Genomic DNA, 18,909 nt, shown 5'->3' with positions numbered 1-18,909 from the left:
GGCTGCAAACACTTCCTCCTGGCTTTCCTGATTTGCTGTGATCTGCATTTATTCTACTCTACAATTTTATTTCCAGCTACTCCTCAACATGAACGTCTGAACTTCTCATTCCCCAGCGCATAAGGCGAGGCACCACTTTCATGCCTTTGTTCATGCTGCCCCCACCTTTTCTTGAAATGCCTTTACAACATTTCTCTGCCCCCAGCAGATCATGATGATGCTGATGGCGCAGTTCCAACACTGACTTCTCCATGAACCTTTCTTGGCTTCATCACCTCACACTGACCTCTGCCTTTCTGCAGTTCCAAAGTCAGTAACGTTCGTTTCTTTTTTTAAATGACATGGTTCAGCACTGAACTGCCTTGTTTCATGAACACAGATCTTATTTCTCCAACTTGTTTGAAAGCTCTTTAAAGGCAAGAAACATGCCTTTTACTTCTTTAGTATCCACTGCAACTCCTACCCCCATACTGACTACAGAGTTGTCCAAATTCATCACTCTCCAGACATTGCCTTTATTTTCCTGCCCTTTAGCTTTGCTCTCTGCCATTCCTGATAATTCTGCTTAAACCTCCCTCACCTTCTCCCTGAGGTCTTCTCTTCCCCCAAAACAAAATTAATCTGTCCTCTTCTAGTCACTGATTGGATTTGTATTTTTGTTTATGGTACTTTTATGGTACTTTTTGTACTCTCCTTTATAATGTGGTTATTTACATAACTGTCAGCCCTATTAGGTTATAAGCCCTTATTCGGCAAGGACCATGTCTTATGTATTTTTTTTGCCTGCCACTATACCTAGTACAGGCCTCATACATACTAATTTTTCAACGAATGTTTGTCAATTTGAATTGTGTATTAGATAGTAGACAATCAGATATGACCTAGTGTTGTTAGGGCACCAAGGATGGTTGGTATATGGAAGTCCACTTACCTGCTCTGTCCTCTTGGGGTACCTAGTACCTAGCAACATTTCATCTGGTTCACGTATGATCACCTGAAGGGATTCTTTTATTTAGAACTTAATAAAGACAGTAAAATACTTGGTAAAAATGACTAAAGCTATACTGTGAAGTTAAAACCAAACGATTAAGCATAGTTCCTCTACTTAATGTGTACAGCAAGCTACAAAGATTCTGCAAGAATGCTGAGTACTAACTAGTAGTCCCTTGTCTTTGGGAGTTGGTAGCATATTTGCCCTGGGGAAGTTATATAAGGGAAGTATCTCTGAGTGCCCTTTATTCCAGGGACCTTCCTTCTGCAGTACTGGATTGTTCACTGATCCGGTACTGTTTTATCTCTCAGGCCACCTCTGCTGGAATGTTTCTTCCTCATCTAAGACCATTTTCTTCAAGAGCAGAGAGTTCTTGGTCTTTGTGTCTGCATTTTCCCCTAAACTCTCCGTTGAAGTACTGAGTGTGAATTTCTTGAACTCATCTCTCTTGTTCCACACTAGCCAGTGCATAGGTGCATGGAACACCAGCTGGATAGATAGCTCCTCTCTCCTCCACCTCAACCTGCAGAATGCTACCTGTTGTCCTCAGGGCTGCCCTCTTCTGCACTGTGGGTCTCTCTGAGCTTTGCTGTGCAGCATTGAAGGAGTTTGATCAATATTGGTGAGAGAAGAAGAGCTTTCAGGGTGAGTCTGGGAGGAAAAAATTTTCCCACTGAATGGACATCCTGCCTGCCTCTTGTGTTTTACTCTGAACCCTTTACCTGTGTCCTCAGGCCCTTCCCTTCATCTGGACTTGGATTTCACTCTATGCACATCATCACTCCCAGCCGTAGACAGTATAGGTCTATGCTACTCAAACATTTGTTGATTTATTTCAAATCCAGTCATTTGGATAATATATGCATATGGTTTGTGAATTTATCTATAATGATGCAGCATGAGAATGATAACAAAAAATCTATTTTTAATAAATTCACCTTAGTTTTAAAATGGGAATTATTCCTTTTAAAGCATGCATTTCATAGAAAAGCAAAGTTAATGAGAAAATAGAATTTTAAAAAATAGCTAAGTAAAAGGAATAGCTGCCTTATTTTCCTCATTGAAACAACAAAAGGGCATCCTTTGGCCAGAGAGCTCATATTCAGCTTTTGGGAGGGAGTAGAGTATTTTGTCTCTGAGAGGTGACTTTTCACACCTGTTTAGGATTCTTAAAGTTTGTGGTGGGTTGGCTTGTTTTGTTGAGAGTGCCGGTCTTGAATTTTGGGATGTGGGTAGGCTAGCAGAGGTTGTGACAGTGCTCTGTGACGGGTGACCATCTCTAGTCCTGGCCGTCTTGAAGTGGGTACTGGGTCATAAAGAGGAGGGGCAACCCACAGCTGTCCCAGCTGATGTGAGTTCAGAGCCACGCAACCCAGAGGAGACAGCAGGTCAGGAGTGTCAGCCTCATATGCAAAGGACAGCAGTCTTATTCATGCTGCTGTCTGACCAAGAAAACCAGATCTGACTGTCTTCTTGTTATTCCCAAACAAGGTGGTGCCTCTGGGTAAACACGCTTCTTGCAGGCAGAAGAAATATGGAGGAATACAACCAACATGATTCCTATATTTCATTTTAGTCAATACCTTTAATTGTCCCAAAGTTCTTACTAGAGCATTTAATTCCTACTCACTTTAATTAATTAAGTTTTATATCTCTATCCCTTTTTTAAGAGAGGGATTACAACAGCAAATTGGCCTCACCCGAGAAACAAAGGGCCGGGACAATTCCATATACTGAAGTGTTCTCGCTAACCTGCATTGAGGGATTCCTTGGCTGAGTGCTTGCACGTTCTGAGTGCATAATCTTCACGGCAGCTCCGTGAGTTAGGTTATTATCTCATTTTCAGAAAGGAAACTGAGCCCAGAAAGAATAAGTATTGTGCTTGAAAGCAAATGTCTAGTAAGGAGCAGTCCTAGAATTCCAGCCCAGGTAGTCAAGCTTCATGGCACCACTCAGAACTGCTTATTGTATGCCAGCTCTCATATGAGTAACCACTTCCTCTCCTTATATTCCCTAATGAAGAATAAAGGTGATGATCAGAATAAATTAACTTACGGCTTCTCTGCCAAACTTATTTAAATCAAGGTTTCATCATCTCTTTACTTTTGTTTCTATTTGTTTGGTCCAAAAAAGTTTCCAACAAATTGATGAGCAGACGTGGCTTTCCTCTTTGACCACTTTGGATCTACTGATGAGCTAATTCACTGGAGGAAGGGAAGAGAAAATCCAAGGTTTGGTAGTCACTTCCTTAGTAACAGTTGATTGTGTGTGTTTTGATGTCAATTCAAATGACCGATTCTATCACCAAGCACTTAAAGACCTAATTCCTGGCACTAGGCTGACATCTTTAACAACAGACCTCAGAGGAATCTTAGAGACCATCCAAGAGATGTTCTTGCCTGAAATGCAAGTCTCAGCTTCTCCAGTGGATGATGGCCCAGTGACTTCTGGGCCATGTGGCCTGACTTCTCTTCTAAGACCTCAAAAGAGCTTTGGAGAGAAATCAAGATAATGTGCTGGAGAGAGCCTGGCATTCTCAGTAATTTTTAGTTCAATCTAAATGCAGAGACAGAAAGATTCTGTTTTTAGTGCCTTCAGCCTCAGTGATCTGCTCATCCAACAGTGCCTACCAACACTTCTGCTGGACATGATTATTAGTTAATTAGCAAGGGCTTTAGAGCCAGTCAGACTAGAGTTCGCCACACTTTACCAGCTGCTTGACCTTGGGCATCTTACTTAGTGCCTTGTTTACTTCAGTGCGGATAATGAAGTCTACCTCTTAAGTTTTTATTGTGACTAAATTAGATAACATCAGTAAAGTGCTGTTTTATTCCAATCAAAGCCCTATTTCCTAGTTCCAAAGGTTAAATTTCAGAATAAGTTCTTTTCCTCTGCCATAATGAGCTCTAACACACAGAACACGGAATTAGCAGATAGGAATCAAAAAAACAAGCCTTGCTTTCATCTCCTGCCCTCTGAACTGATTGGAGAGGAAGGGCATTACCCCAGGAAAGAGTATGGGCCTATACCACTCCAAACTCCAAATGGAGTTGGTCCATGCTGGCGGGAGGGGTGGGTATCGTGTGGTCACCATCAAGACCACAAAAGTCAAAGGAGGAAAGTGGTGCTGTAAGGAGTTGCACAGCCTAGGGCGCATGTCTTGTGACAATAAGCTCCTTCTGTGGAGGAAGTTAGGGGTAGGCGTAGCTCTTACCTAGAGCCCTGGGTGTTTGCTGGTGAGGCAGCATGTGCACAAGGGGCCCGCCATACCTTCAGAAACTCCCAACAATTCGTCATCTTCTAATTCAAAAACAGCATTTGTACCTAAACTTAAATTACTGCACAGATGATATCACCTAGAACACTACAGGCTTCACACATTTAGGAGACTGGTGACCAAAGAGAAAAACTCATACTAATATAGCCTCTGTTGGGGCTCCTGGGCCTCTCACAGGAAATATTCTTTTTGAAAGAACACAGTTGGCTGGGTGTGGTGTCTCACCCCTGAAATCCCAGCATTTTGGGAGGCCGAGGCAGGCAGATCACCTGAAGTCAGGAGTTCGAGACCAGCCCGGCCAATATGGTAAAATCCCATCTCTACAAAAAATCCAAAAAATTAGCTGGATATCATGGCATGTGCCTGTAATTCCAGCTACTGGGGAGGCTGAGGCAGAAGAATTGCTTGAACCCAGGAGGCGGACGTTGCATGTGAGCTGAGATTACGCCATTTGCACTCCTGCCTGGATGACAAGAGCGAAACTCCATCTCAAAAAAAAAAAAAGGTACACCGTTAATAAAAGTACTTAACACTAATTATGGGACATACTAAGTGCTCAATAAATAATAATGGTTATTGTTTTTGATAGTGATTATTAATATTTAATGTCACCTATCAAAATAATTATTTTAGGGTTAATGCAGGCAATCTTAAGCTGTATAACTTTGTAAAAATATGCATATTTTTACATATTTATGTACAAATGTATATAGGTATATAGAGACATATAATTTTTTTTTTTTTTTGAGATTGAGTCTGCTGTGTCACCCAGGCTTGAGTGCAGTGGTGCAATCTTGGCTCACTGCAACCTCCGCCTCCTGGGTTCATGCCATTCTCCTGCCTCAGTCTCCCAAGTAGCTGGGACTACAGGCGCCCGCCACCATTCCCGGCTAATTTTTTGTATTTTTAGTAGAGACGGGGTTTCACCATGTTAGCCAGGATGGTCTCGATCTCCTGACCTTGTGATCCGCCGCCTTGGCCTCCGAAAATGCTGGGATTACAGGTGTGAGCCACCATGCCTGGCCCATGCCCAGCTAATTTTTTATATTTTTAGTAGAGACGGGGTTTCACTGTGTTAACCAGAATGGTCTTGATCTCCTGACCTCGTAATTCACCTGCCTTGGCCTCCCAAAGTGCTGAGATTACAGGCGTGAGCCACTGCACCTGGCCAATGTTTTTGTTTTTAAAAATTCTGAAGGTAAAAGTTGAAACTATATGGCAGGGTTTAAAGTGAACTGTAAGTCTGTTTCCTTCCTCTAATATATTTAGGTATATTGATGCATAATAGAGTCTTAGTAAATTTAACACAATTTCAAATAACATACTAGATTATTTTACAATGTGATCTTCTGACTTAACAACTTCACGTTTTATTAGTTGGAGGTCTGTGTCATACTCCTGGGCTCAAGAAATTCTCTTTTTTCAGCCTCCAGAGTAGCAGAGACTATAGGCGTGTGCCATGGTGCCTGGCTACATGCTCTTCTATTTTACAAATGAGCCATACTTTTTAAAAACACGTCTTATGTGGATAACATGTGTCTGTTTTTATACCAAGACCATGTTGTTTTAGGTACTATAGCTTTGTAGTATATTTTGAAGTCAGGTTATGTGATGCCTCCAGCTTTGTTCATTTTGCTCAGGATTTGTGTGTGTATATGTGTGTGGCTATTTGAGGTCTGGTTCCATATGAATTTTAGATTTTTGTTTTCTATTTCTTTGAAGAATGTTATTGGTATTTTGATAGGGAAGAATCTGGAGATTGCTTTGGGTAATATGGTCATTTTAATAATATTAATTTTTTTGATCCATGAACATGGGATGTCTTTCCATTTGTGTTTTCTTCTATTTCTTTCATCAGGGTTTTGTAGCTTTTGTTGTAAGGGTCTTTCACCTCCTTAGTTAAATGTATTCATAGATATTTTATTATTATTATCTTATAACTATTGTAAATGGGATTGCTTTCTTTATTCCTTTTTCAGCTAGTCTATTATTGGTGTATAGAAACAATACTGATTTTTGTATGTTTATTTTGTATCCTGCAACATTACTGAATTTATCAATTCTAAGAGTTTTTTGGTGGAGTCTTTAGGTTTCTATATATTTAAGATCATATCATCCGTAAAGAGGAACAATTTGACTTCTTATTTCCATCTGGATGCCTTTTTTTTTTTTAAGACGGAGTCTCACTCTGTCGCCCAGCCTGGAGTGCAGTGGCCGGATCTCGGCTCACTGCAAGCTCCACCTCCCGGGTTTACGCCATTCTCCTGCCTCAGCCTCCCGAGTAGCTGGGACTACAGACACTCGCCACCTTGCCCGGCTATTTTTTTGTATTTTTTTTACTAGAGACGGGGTTTCACCGGGTTAGCCAGGATGGTCTCGATCTCCTGACCTCGTGATCCGCCCATCTCGGCCTCCCAAAGTGCTGGGATTACAGGCTTGAGCCACCGCGCCCGGCCTGGATGCCTTTTATTTCTTTCTCTTACCTGATTGCTCTGGCTAAAACTTTCAGTGTATGTTGAATAACAGTAGCGAAAGTGGGCATCTTTGTTCCAGTTCTTAGAGGATTCAGCATGATGTTAGATGTGGGTTTGTCATACATGGACTTTATTACATTGATATATGTTCCTTTTATCCCTAATTTGTTGAGAATTTTTATCATGAATGGGTGTTGACTTTTGTCAAATGAGTTTTCTGCATCTGTTGAGATGATCTATGGTTTTTGTCTTTCAGTCTGTTGATGCAATGTGTCACATTTATTGACTGGCATATGTTGAATCATCCTTGCATCCCTGGGATAAATCCCACTTGATAAATCCCACGTGATGTTTTTGATATGTTGAATTCCATTTGCTAGTATTTTGTGGAGATTTTAAAATTATTTTTATCTTTTTTAGAGACAGAGTTTTGATCTGTTGCCCAAGCTGGAGTGCAGTGGCATGATCATAGCTCATTACAGCCTTGAACTCCTAAGCTCAGGTAATTCTCCTGCCTCAGCCTCCCTAAGTGCTGGGATTGCAGGCATGCACCACCACACTTGGTCTTGTTGAGGATTGTTGTGTCTTATTCATCAAAGATATTGGCATTGACCCTTCGTTTTCTTTTTTTGCCTTGTCCTTTTTTCTATTTTTATTCCTTTCTCATATTAATGAGTGAAGAGATAGGTTGTTCATCTTTTTCTTATTAACTTGTTAGAGGTCTTTGGATATGAAGGATATTAAACCCAAGTCACTTATGTGACAATGTTTTCTTTTTGTCATTTTCATTTTGACTATTTTATTTTTTTTCCCAGACAAATGTTTAAAATTTTTACGTAGTGAGATTTATCAATCTTTTCTTTTCACGGCTTCTGAACTTTTTGGCATGCTATTTTAAAACTTTAGCATAGTTTCTGCTACTGGTAGTGGGTGTGTGTTTATATACATATATATGTATATTTTAATATATATATGTGTTTATATATAATATTGCCTTTAAATACCTTCATCTACAATTTATTTTTATATAACATATAAGACTGATTGTGATGGCTCATGCCTGTAATCTCAGCACTTTGGGAGGCTCAGTTGGGTAGAGTGCTTGAGGTCAGGAGTTCGAGACCAGCCTGATCAGCATGGCAAAATGCCATCTTTATGAAAAATACAAAAATTAGCTGGGCATGGTGGCACATGCCTACAGTCCCAGCTACTAAGGAGCTGAGGCACGAGAATTGCTTGAGTCTAGGGGGCAGATGTTGCAGTGAGCCAAGATCATACCTCTGCACTCTAGCCTGGGCAACAGAACAAGACTTTGTCTCAAAAAAAAAAAAAAAAAGATATAAAATAGGGATCTATTTTTTTTTTTCCAGTTGGCTAGCTCAGTTTCCCAACACTATTAATTGGATGGTCATTCTTTTCCCTTTGATTTACAGTTTCCTATATCATACATTAGTCTCCCATACAGAGCAGTCAGTTTGTGGTCTCCTTGTAATTTCATTGATCTGCGCCAGTACCAAACATGTTTAACTTTTGTAGTTTTGTATATTTTCATATCTATTAAAAAGGCTAATTATCTTTTATTCTTCTTTTAACATTTTTTTCTAAACAGTTTCTGGATTTTAATTTTTCCAGTCAACTTGTGTATCATTCTGTCAAGTTAAAATTGATTTTATTCTTCACTGGTCTTTCCTGCGTGATTTCCAGCAACCCCTGGAGGCAGGAAGAATGTACGCCCTTTGGGTGAAGTTTGGGCAGTATTGGGGTCTCCATTTAAGGTTCTCGCCTTCCCCCAAAGCCACCTCATTGATTTTTTCATTCAGCAAATAGTTTGGAGCTCCTATGAAGCTTTGTGCTAGGAACTCTGAGGACCACAAAACTGATAAGACATGAGTCCTGCCTGAAATGAAGTGTAGAGGCTTTACTGTGGTTTCAATTGTGTCTTCAGCGACCTCTTGGGGAAGCCCTTCTGTTTTTGATGGCATACCTGGATTCAGTTAGCCGTGCATACACATTCCCTTAATGGGAAACTTTAGCCAGTTTTTTAAAAAAAATCATTCCAAAGAGTTATTTAAAGATGTTTTTTCATCACACGGTTCCTGGGGCTACAGAAATGACATGGGCAAGACTCGAGTCCTTTTCCCTACTTTCTTCCTGTCTTCTAAACCAAGCTACATTATTCTTTTTTATCTGACAGAAGGAAGTCTTTTCTTTTTTTTTAAAGACAGAAGTGATTGCCTAAAGCTACTTTTAGGGGAAACGTATATACTGTTGTCGTATCTCTAATCTGACTCTCAAGAAAACAGACCGCAATGTAAAAATAGTGTTGGGTGTGCTGCTTTGTAAACCACTCTGGGGGCCACGTGAGAAGAAAGCGTCTCTCAGTCAATCACTTTTCCAGAAGTCACAGAAGTCTGTGTTTTCAAGCAACGATCAGCGCCTCATCAGCAGGCAGCACTGCTTCTACCAGCAGCATATTCAGGATTTCCTGAACAAATACTGCGATTTCCTTTTTAACGTCTCTGCTGAAACTAGATTAGTGCAGTTTGAGCAGCCACCCTGGAATTAAGCCCTTGTGCCAGGGCTAACGCTGCCAAGTGCAAGTGCCAGGATCAGCCAGCGGGAGCCACCCTGTCGTATACCTGTGTCATGTAGGTTGATCAGAAGCTCTCATGAAGTTTTGACTAGGCAGAGTGGGTCTCTAGAGCAGCTGCTCAGTGTCGCATGATGTTATTCTGTGACCTGTATATAGTAAAGCTTGGTTGCTGGAGGCCACCTTCTCCCAGTAGGTGATCACTTTCCCTTTCCCAGAAGGAAAGTGAGCTCCACAATCTCACTGTCCCTACTGTTAAAATAAAGTTCTTGTTGGAAGCAAAAATGATCGTTGGTGTTTTCAACTTCTGTTACTCCTTAGTCTCACAGAAGGGTTTTGATGTATTGCTAATTGTGCTTGTTGATATAGCACTTCTTACATACCTGTAAAATATTACGTGCTGATTATCACAGCAGTTTTTGCCCAAAAGCATCCATATCAAGTAATCTTTGTTTTTTGTTCTTTCCCCAGTGTATATGTTAAACTACATGAAATTACAACTGCAATGTTTGCAATTTCATGATTCAACCTAATATAAAAGGAATCTACCCTCTTGCTACCACCATTACCTTTGGTTTAACTTGCAAATCTGCTTGTAGCTCACATCTCAGTTTCTCCTTTCTCAGAAGTGCCTAAATGGCCATGGCTGGTACTTTGAACTATACTGTATATTTATATATAATTATAACTTAATTACAAGAAATAATCTGTAAATAAGTGGTGTGAACATAATCCGAGGCATTATCATTTTAGAGAAAAGGAAAACTCTCAGTAGTACCTTAGAATCACCTACCAAGAACTAAAATGCTAAAGAAAAATTTTGTGATTAGAGTAGAAACTCAAAGAAATTCACAAACCAAAACCTTGGTAGCCTACAGATACGTGAATGCAGAAATAGTAAACATGTCTTTTGAAAAGCAGTCTGCCATTCACTTCCCATGATCTCAGATTGGCATTTTTAAATTTACATCTGTCATTGTAAATTTCTGATGTTTGATTAATATTAACAAAATACTGAAGAACGTTGTTTTGTTTTACTGAAGGCGACTAAAATGTTTGATGTTAGACCATTTAGGCTGTGGCTGGTACTACTGGGAGAAGGTGGCCTCCAGCAACCAAGCTTTACTATATGCAGGTCACAGAATAATATCATGGGACACTGAGCAGCTGCTCTACAGACCCACCCTGCCTAGTCAAAACTTCATGAGAGCTTCATGAGAGCTCTCCTTTCCATCTCTAACTGGGCCTTTTTGTCACCTCTCTCCTTGTGCTTGAGGAGTCAATTAAAATTCTTCTGCTGTTATCTCCATTCATGGGTCTCCTCAGACTAGCAATTAAAAGAAACCTGTCTGAAATCAGGGCAATTACAGCCAAAACTCGCCAGCACAACGGGGAGGGTAAGATTGGCCAACTTTTATAAATTAATACTACTTCCTGTTAAATCAATTCTGTAAAATAGTTGTAATGGAACCCATTAATTTGTATTCCATTTATGAGATTATTCAGATAAAGCCTGTGCTTTGGTTTGAACTATACTGTATATGTATAATTATAATTTAATTACAAGAAATAATCTGTAAGTAAGTGGTGTGAACATAATCCGAGGCATTATCATTTTAGAGAAAAAGAAAACTCTAAATGGTACCTTAGAATCACCTACCAAGAACTAAAATGCTGAAGAAAAATTTTGTGATTAGAGTAGAAACTCAAAGAAATTCACAAACCAAAACTTTGGTAGCCTACAGATACCATGTGAATGCAGAAATAGTGAACATGTCTTTTGAAAAGCAGTCTGCCATTCACTTCCCATGATCTCAGATTGGCATTTTTAAATTTACATCTACCATTGTAAATTAGTGAGATTCTTGTGTTTGATTAATATTAACAAAATACTGAGGAAGATTGTTTTGTTTTACTGAAGGCGACTAAAATGTTTGATGTTTTAACGTAAGTTTTTGCACCAGATTTTATAGGGCAAATTTTAAAAAAATGAGTCTACCACACCCTAGGTCCCCCAGTAGTGATCTATGAGAGTGTGTGGAATGGGAGGATGTTCGTGTTGCCTGTCTGAGCCTCAGAGGCCTCATCCGTACAGCGTGGATAATCATAACTTACTTCTTAGGGTTGATGAGATAATAATATCTATAAGTTAGTGAGGGATGAGCAAACATTCATCCTCTTCCGCTTCCTTTTAACAGCCTTCTATGAACGTGCTCCTTTGCTACCCTTGACTGCTCTTTGAAACTTCCCATGATCTCAGATTGGCATTTTTAAATTTACATCTATCATTGTAAATTAGTGAGATTCTTGTGTTTGATTAATATTAACAAAATACTGAGGAACCTTAGTCAGATTAATAGCTGGGGCTGAACTTTAGGTCTTCCATCCAATAAGAGTGAGCTGCTGTGATTGTTAAGCAGAACTCGTCTTATTTTTTTCAACCAACATTTTTGAAAACCTATTTATGAGAATCCACACAAGGTACCTTAAAGAAAAGTTGTCATCTCGGAGATACAATTTCAAGAGATTCTCACTCCACCAACGTACTGAGAATGTATACTTATCCAGTGCTCTGGATTTAGGCATTGAAGACTGTAATTAAAAAACAAAACAAAACAAAACAAAAAACTCATGTTATGAGGGTGAAGTTGCTAACAATTAGCATCACACCAAGTAAATACAACCTTGGTCAATTAGCCACCTGAGAACAACGTAAAATCATAGAACAAAGAAAAGAGAGATTCTGATGGGAGTGACTGTGTCTTTCTTTGTACAAACTCGAGGTCCTGCCATGCCAGGCAGTGTAGGGCCTACGTACTTGGAGATACAGCCTGGACCCTGCTAGGCTGGGTGCCCTAGCAAAGAGCTCTGGACATGTTTGATAAAGGGGGTGAAGGAAAAGAAAGCGTATTTGCAAGAAAGGGAGGGGCCGGCCTGTCAAGATAAAGATAGCCTAATGGCAACCTTGTAGGTGAGTTATATTCACTCATCTACCCAGGGAAATCTGGGAAAGTCACCAAGAATGGGCTGTGTTCCTTCTGCAATGTGGAAAAATGCACTGTCAAGTCATTACAAACTTAGCAGAGAAAAACAGGCACAAACTCATTGGGAGTGATATATTTCTCTGAACGTTCCATGATCACTTAGTCTATTTAATGCACCTTATTTATTTATTTATTTATTTATTTATTTTGTGACAGAGTCTCGCTCTGTTGTCCAGGCTGGAGTGCAGTGGCATGATCTCGGCTCACTGCAACCTCCTTCTCCCAGATTCAAACAATTCTCCTGTCTCAGCCTCCCAAAGAGCTGGGATTACAGGCGTGTACCACCACACCCAGCTTATTTTTGTATTTTTGTAGAGACAGGGTTTCACATCATTGGCCAGGCTGGTCTTGAACTCCTGACCTCAGGTGATCCACCTGGCTTGGCCTCCCAAAGTGCTGGGATTACAGGCATGAGCCACCGCACCTGGCCCAGTGCAACTCTTAAAATGCCAGATTTACACCAAGATTAGCATTCGTTTATCTGATCCAGAAGGGAAACTGACATTTTGAATGTCTACTACCACACAGCCCAATATGGTAGCCACTAGCTACAGGTAGAATTTAAATTTAAATTAATTAAAAGGCAATAACACTTTAAAACTCTAAAAATTAAATTAAAAATTCAGCGTATTAGTCTCTCTAGTCACATTTCAAGGGCTCAATAACCACACATGGCTTGTGGCTGCCATAGTAGACAGCGTCTATGTCCATCATTGCAGTAAAAGTTCCGTTGGACAGCAGTGGTTTAGTAGCATCAGCATTACGCTTATGCACTATGTTGTACATGTATTATCTTATTGATTCTCAAATCAATCCCAAAGAAGGACTTCATTCTCATTTTGCAGATGAGGCAAGAATCCCCAGGAAAATGAGCAGTTCTCTCTCATGTAGTGGCCACTCTAGTATCCGACCGATGGTCAGCATTCAGTGAATGGAGAGCTAAGCTAGGTTGTGAGAGACTGGGATTGTGGGGCTAGGAGGCCCAGCACTTCCAACAGTGGCAAGATTCTGTTCCAGTATGATTGCATTTAATTTAATTTATTTATTTGAGACAGAGTCTTGTTTTGTCTTTCAGGCAGAGTGCTTTGGCATGATCATGGCTCACTGGAGCCTCAACCTCGTAGGCTCAAGTAATCCTCCCACCTCACCCTCCCAAGTAATGGGACTACAGGTGCACACTACCATGCCTGACTAATTTTGTTTTAAATTTATTTTTTGTAGATATGGGGCCTTACTATGTTACCTAGGCTGGTCTTAAACTCCTGGGCTCAAGCAATTCTCCTGCCTCAGCCTCCCAAAGTGCTGGGATTTCAGGCATAAGCTACCATGCCCGGCCTGGTTGCATTTTAAAATCAAACCTTTGTAGACCCTTGCTTCTCCTTGCTGTAATGTAATGATTTGCCTAAATACTAAAATTACTCATAAAAAGAGAAAGTCTATTTCCATTTTAAAAGGACAAGATAAGTAAGTAGATGCCTCATCCTGAGCTGGGAATGGAGAATAGCTGCAAATAGGCACAAGGTTTCTTTTGAGGGGTTAGAAATGTTCTATTAGATTGTGATATAAATTGTCTTCTGTAAATTTATTAAAAATCATTGAATTGTACACTAAAAATGTGTGAATTTTATGTATATGTAAGTTATACTTCAATAAAGCTATTTTTAAACAAAGAACAAGATATAAATCCTAAAACTCTAGGGCAGCCAAAAATTTAATGTGAAAAAGCTGCCAAACCTTTAATTAGTGGGTCAAAGTTTAATTGCTGGTATTTTCCAAATTTCCCCCATGATGTTGAAAAAGAAATGATGTTTCATCTGAAACCAAACACCAGGAAACTCTACAAGGTGTGCATTATTATCTACATTTTCTAACAGGGGAAATTAGGACTCAGAAGGTTAAATAACTTGCTTAAGATTCACAGCCAACTAGAACTGGTGACAGCGTCAAACCCAATACTGTCTGGCTCCAACAGCCATGGCTGCTGTCCTGTTGATATCATGCACCCTCTCTCTGTGAATGAGAAGAAGCCCTTGCATTGTTTCACTTAAGATCATCTTGCTTCTCTCAGAAGACCACAGCTAGCTGATTTTCCAGTGTTACTATCTGCATTTTGCCTTTTGTACTTGAGAAGATTCCCTAAAGGGAAAAAAGACTAGACCAAAATATCTTTCTTTTTTTTTTTTTTTTGAGACAGGGTCTGGCTCTGTCACCCAGGCTGGAGTGCAGTGGCGTGATCTTGGCTCACTGCAATATGACTTTATCACTACATGGTATGACTTGCAGAGGTGTCTGCATAAGAGCTTTTGAAGGACTAGTCACTGTCATGTTTCTTGCACGTGGGTTAACAGCCCAGTTTTAGATCACTTGATACATTGGGTAGCTTGCTCCTACCTGTTTTATGAAACAGAATGCTAGAAAATTATAAGCTGATGGGGCTTCCATCAGGTCTTTCCAGCTTTGGCCAGGCCTAGTAACATTTATGTCTTCAGTTGTGTTCTCTTAGCATCTAACATTCTTTCTTTCTTGCCATCTCTCTGTCTTTTCGATCGTTAACTATTTAACCAGATATCTGGGTGATGCCTCTTCAACCTGTCCTGGTCTTACTAAGCCTCGCATGGCCACCTGCCCTTCCTGGATACTTCCAGGGGTCAGGCCCAGGCAGTTTCCTTCTAGCCTCTCTCTGTGCCTTTGTAAACAACACAGATCCTTTCCTTTATCTTTTCCTTCCTTTTTTTCTGGGATATGTTCATACTCCCTTTCAACTAGTTGAAGCAAAATAAACCAAACCAAACCAAAAATAAATAAAAGCAAGAAACCAAGCCGGTACCAAGCCCGCAGAACATGTCTGTGGGCCAAATTTGGACTCTTGAATGTTGGACTTTTGCTTTTTCATATACAAAGCAATGGAGATGACATTAAAAAAAAAAAAGTAAATGTTGTGATGATGTAACACTGATTATGAAAATGGATATCACAGTGCTTTATTTTTCCCTCTACCAATATCCTTAGAAACAGGGAGTAAACAGAAACTTCTGCTTCTACATATTTGGCCATAGTAGAGTTTATTAGATTTGAGACTCTTACAATGTCGTTCACATTTCAACATAAAGTTCATTTGTAGGAGTCCCTGAGTCACTTCTTGTGTACTCAGAGATAATTAAATGCCAGGATTGGAAAAGTTGTTAAGGTAGTTTCAGGAAATCAGCTGTCTTCTAGTGGCAGTAGTGGAGTATGTATTCAGCTGCTTGACTCACTACCCCAGCAGGCAGCTTGCTTTTTTTGTGAACTGTAGGCACTAACCATCCCCAGAACATGTTTTCAAAACTAGGCAAGTGCCTTCTTACTGACTTATATACCATAGTCTCACTTGATACTCCCAATGTCTTCACAGCAGCCAGTCCAGCTCCCTTAGGATGGTCCATCACATATCACATTTCCAGCAAAGCATTGCCTAGGACTAACTCCAAACTGTTTCCTTCGGTATTTTAGAAACACTGGGTCAGGCACAGTGGTTCACGCCTATAATCCCAGCACTTTGGGAGGCCAAGGCAGGAGGATCGCCTGAGCCTAGGAATTTGAGACCAGCCTGGGCAACATGACAAGGCCCCATCTCTACAAAAAAAAAAAAGAAGAAGAAGAAAAATAAAAATTGAAATATTGTTTTTTTTCTCCTCTTCTTCTGGATTTTATGCAGGTGTACCTAAATTCAGACAAAAGATGTGTTCTGAGAGAACTCTCTGGTTTAAAGGACTTCAAGATAGCTCTCTTTTTAGGCAATGAATATGTCTATGAAACAGTCACCCTGCGCTGATTCGTTTTGTAGGTCCAAAATTTTTCCCTAGTAGATTTGCACGGAGGAATTTCATTATAATTCAGTTAACAAATACATTTCCTCTATAAAGTGCACTTTCAGAAGCACTACATAAAGTACATGGATTTGGACACATTGCGATTATCAGGTTTATAGGACATTTTCTATGCAGTAAAATGTAAGAAAAATGGCTACATTTCAAGATGGGTTATTGTGTATATATAATCATTGAGAAATTAATGCTTTTTGTTTTCATCAATGTGAAAATGTCAGCACTAGGAAACGAGGATGAAAAAGTTGATTTATTGTGTGCCTATTATGTGCCAGGTCCTGGAGTAGGTATTTTAATGTCAAATGCAGCTCAGTGTGGGATGTGAATCCGCTGGCTCTAAGGCTGAACTACCTGCGTTTGAATCTCAGCCTTCCCACTGCTGTGAGGATTCAGTGAGAAAGAGTGTCCAAAGTATCTAGCCCATGCTGGTGTGATAGCAAGAACTCAGTAAGTAGGCAGTGTCCCTCTTTAATAGGCAAGGAGACTGTCTCAGAGTGGCCCAGTAACTTCTATAATGTTTTCTGCAGTACGTTGCAGAGGCAAAATTTGGAACCAGGGCTTGACTGGGCACTCTGATAAAACCGCTAGCCAGGAGTTCTTGTTCTAGGCTGCTGGGAAAATCTATGCTACCTTCGCTAGAATCATGGCCTCTACTGAGAGACAAAGTTGCTCTTAAAGCCAGCAAATTCACAAATAAACATTTCTACATGTAGAAAAACTTTCAAAGGGCCAGATTCAGCAGTCAACTATTTCTTAAAGCTCTTCTTCCCCCCAGTGGACAGCAAATTCTCAGCTATATGGATAGGTCAATGTTTTTCAAAACCTGTGCGTGATTTATGAAACATATCAAATACACCAGTCCTCCCAATACCTCTGCTGTGTAAATGTTACCATCTATGCAAATATCAACTTCTAATGCCAGCTTAAGGAAACTGTAAGGATGATGTTCCTGTAGCAGCCATAAGACAAACCTCCGGGGTTTTTTGTGGGGGGAGGCATGGAGGGGGTGGTTGACTTTTTAACTTGGCCACATCAGTCAGACTGGATTTCAGTGCTTTTTTTTTTTTTTTTTTTTTTTTTTTTTTTTTTTTTTGAGGTGGAATCTTGCTCTGTCACCCAGTCTGGAGTGCAATGGCGCCGGCTCGGCTCACTGCAGCCTCTGCCTCACTCCTGCCTCAGCCTCCCAAGTATCTGGGATTACAGGCGCCCGCCACCACGCCTGGCTAATTTTTGTATTTTTAGTAGAGATGGGGTTTCACTATGTTAGCCAGGCTGGTTTCAAACTCCTGACCTTGTGATCCACCCACTTTGGCCTCCCAAAGTGCTGGGATTACAGGCGTGAGCCACCGCGCCCAGCCTTCAGTGCTATTTAAATATCTCTTCTAGTGTGGGCTTCAACTGAGAACATCCCTGTTTTCGTCCTCAAGGTTGTTTTTCCGCTCAGTGTTCTTGTTGACCACGTCTGGGCTGCGGCAGGACAATGACTGAAGTTTTAGTAGTAAAAGAGTTCAATAGTGTTGACACTGAAACTGGAAAATCATTTTACTAATGTAGGATGATGCTTTACTATATTGAAATCTTAGACAAATAGATGACCCATAGCCCCAATACAGGTAGGATTTATCTTTTGTAATAAGCTGAGTCTCTTTTTCCTTTAGATGTATATGTAAAAGAGAAGATGGATGAAAACTAACGTTTCACAAGTGATATGGGCTTAATATAGCACAAAAACAAGAAGAATTGGTGCTGAGTATCACATAATTTTTATTGCAGTTTACTTCCTAGCACTTAATCTAGTCAAAATATTTTTCTTCACAACATTGCTACTTTCCGAATAACTCAGACGCTTAACTATATTCTGTCATCTAAATTTATATCTGCAATAAGGCATGGAGTGTGTGCATCAAATTTTAGGCAAATGAAAAGAACTCGCCCCAGGATACTGTTATGGATGTGACAATTTAAGAAGCTACACATCATCTCAAACTATTCTGTTTTCTTTGCCAGGGTTCAGCGGATTCCTACACAAGCAGGCCGTCTGACTCCGATGTCTCTTTGGAAGAGGACCGGGAAGCAATTCGACAGGAGAGAGAACAGCAAGCAGCTATCCAGCTTGAGAGAGCAAAGGTGACTCTCTTTCCCTCTCTTTAGCTCACAAGTGGGTCGCTGCTCAGTGGCTACCAGCTGCTCTTCCCCTACCTCACACATTTCTGGAATAATCATTTCGTGATTATTCTAATAAGCCTCCAGATTGGGAAGCTCTCTGATCCCTTCACCTCTAGTTGAGGTTAGTAACATCTCCAAAGGGGCATTTCCTCAGAACCTTCACCTTTTTGTATTTGGTTTAGTGGTGAATTATTGGTTATCTTCCAACTTAGCAATATCAAGCCTGCCATGCCCAGTGTTGGCAGAGAGCCCACCAGGTACCAGCTCGCCCTGTCTATTCCTGGCCCCTCCTCGTCCATTACCTCAGCCTTTATTACAGGCCACACGTGTGCTGTTGCTCTGTGGATCGCCCTGTTTGTTTCTCTACTCTTCTCTCTCGCTTTCAGTGTCCCACCTCAAGTTCAGTGTGAAGTTCAGGACTTTGAACAACTCTGAAAAGTGCAGCGAAGACGAGCAATAAAGGCCATTGCCAAAATAGACCTTCAGATATTCCACAAGGAGAGG

General features: G+C 40.4%; 1 protein-coding gene across 8 annotated transcripts in view; it reads left to right on the top strand.

Annotated features, from left to right (window-relative positions):
• CACNB4 (calcium voltage-gated channel auxiliary subunit beta 4) overlaps positions 1–18,909 on the top strand; it is a 266,723-nt gene that overhangs the window by 198,895 nt on the left and 48,919 nt on the right. For all 8 annotated transcript variants that reach the window (XM_025404344.1, XM_025404339.1, XM_025404340.1 and 5 more), the window contains one exon: positions 18,247–18,366. In XM_025404344.1, the coding sequence (XP_025260129.1) occupies positions 18,247–18,366 (120 nt within the window). The remainder of the gene's footprint in view (positions 1–18,246; positions 18,367–18,909) is intronic.

The sequence above is a fragment of the Theropithecus gelada genome, chromosome 12 (genome assembly GCF_003255815.1).
Source record: "Theropithecus gelada isolate Dixy chromosome 12, Tgel_1.0, whole genome shotgun sequence".
NCBI lineage: Eukaryota > Metazoa > Chordata > Mammalia > Primates > Cercopithecidae > Theropithecus > Theropithecus gelada.
The sequence above is the reverse complement of the archived record's forward strand: the minus strand, read 5'-3'. Positions and strand labels throughout refer to the sequence as shown.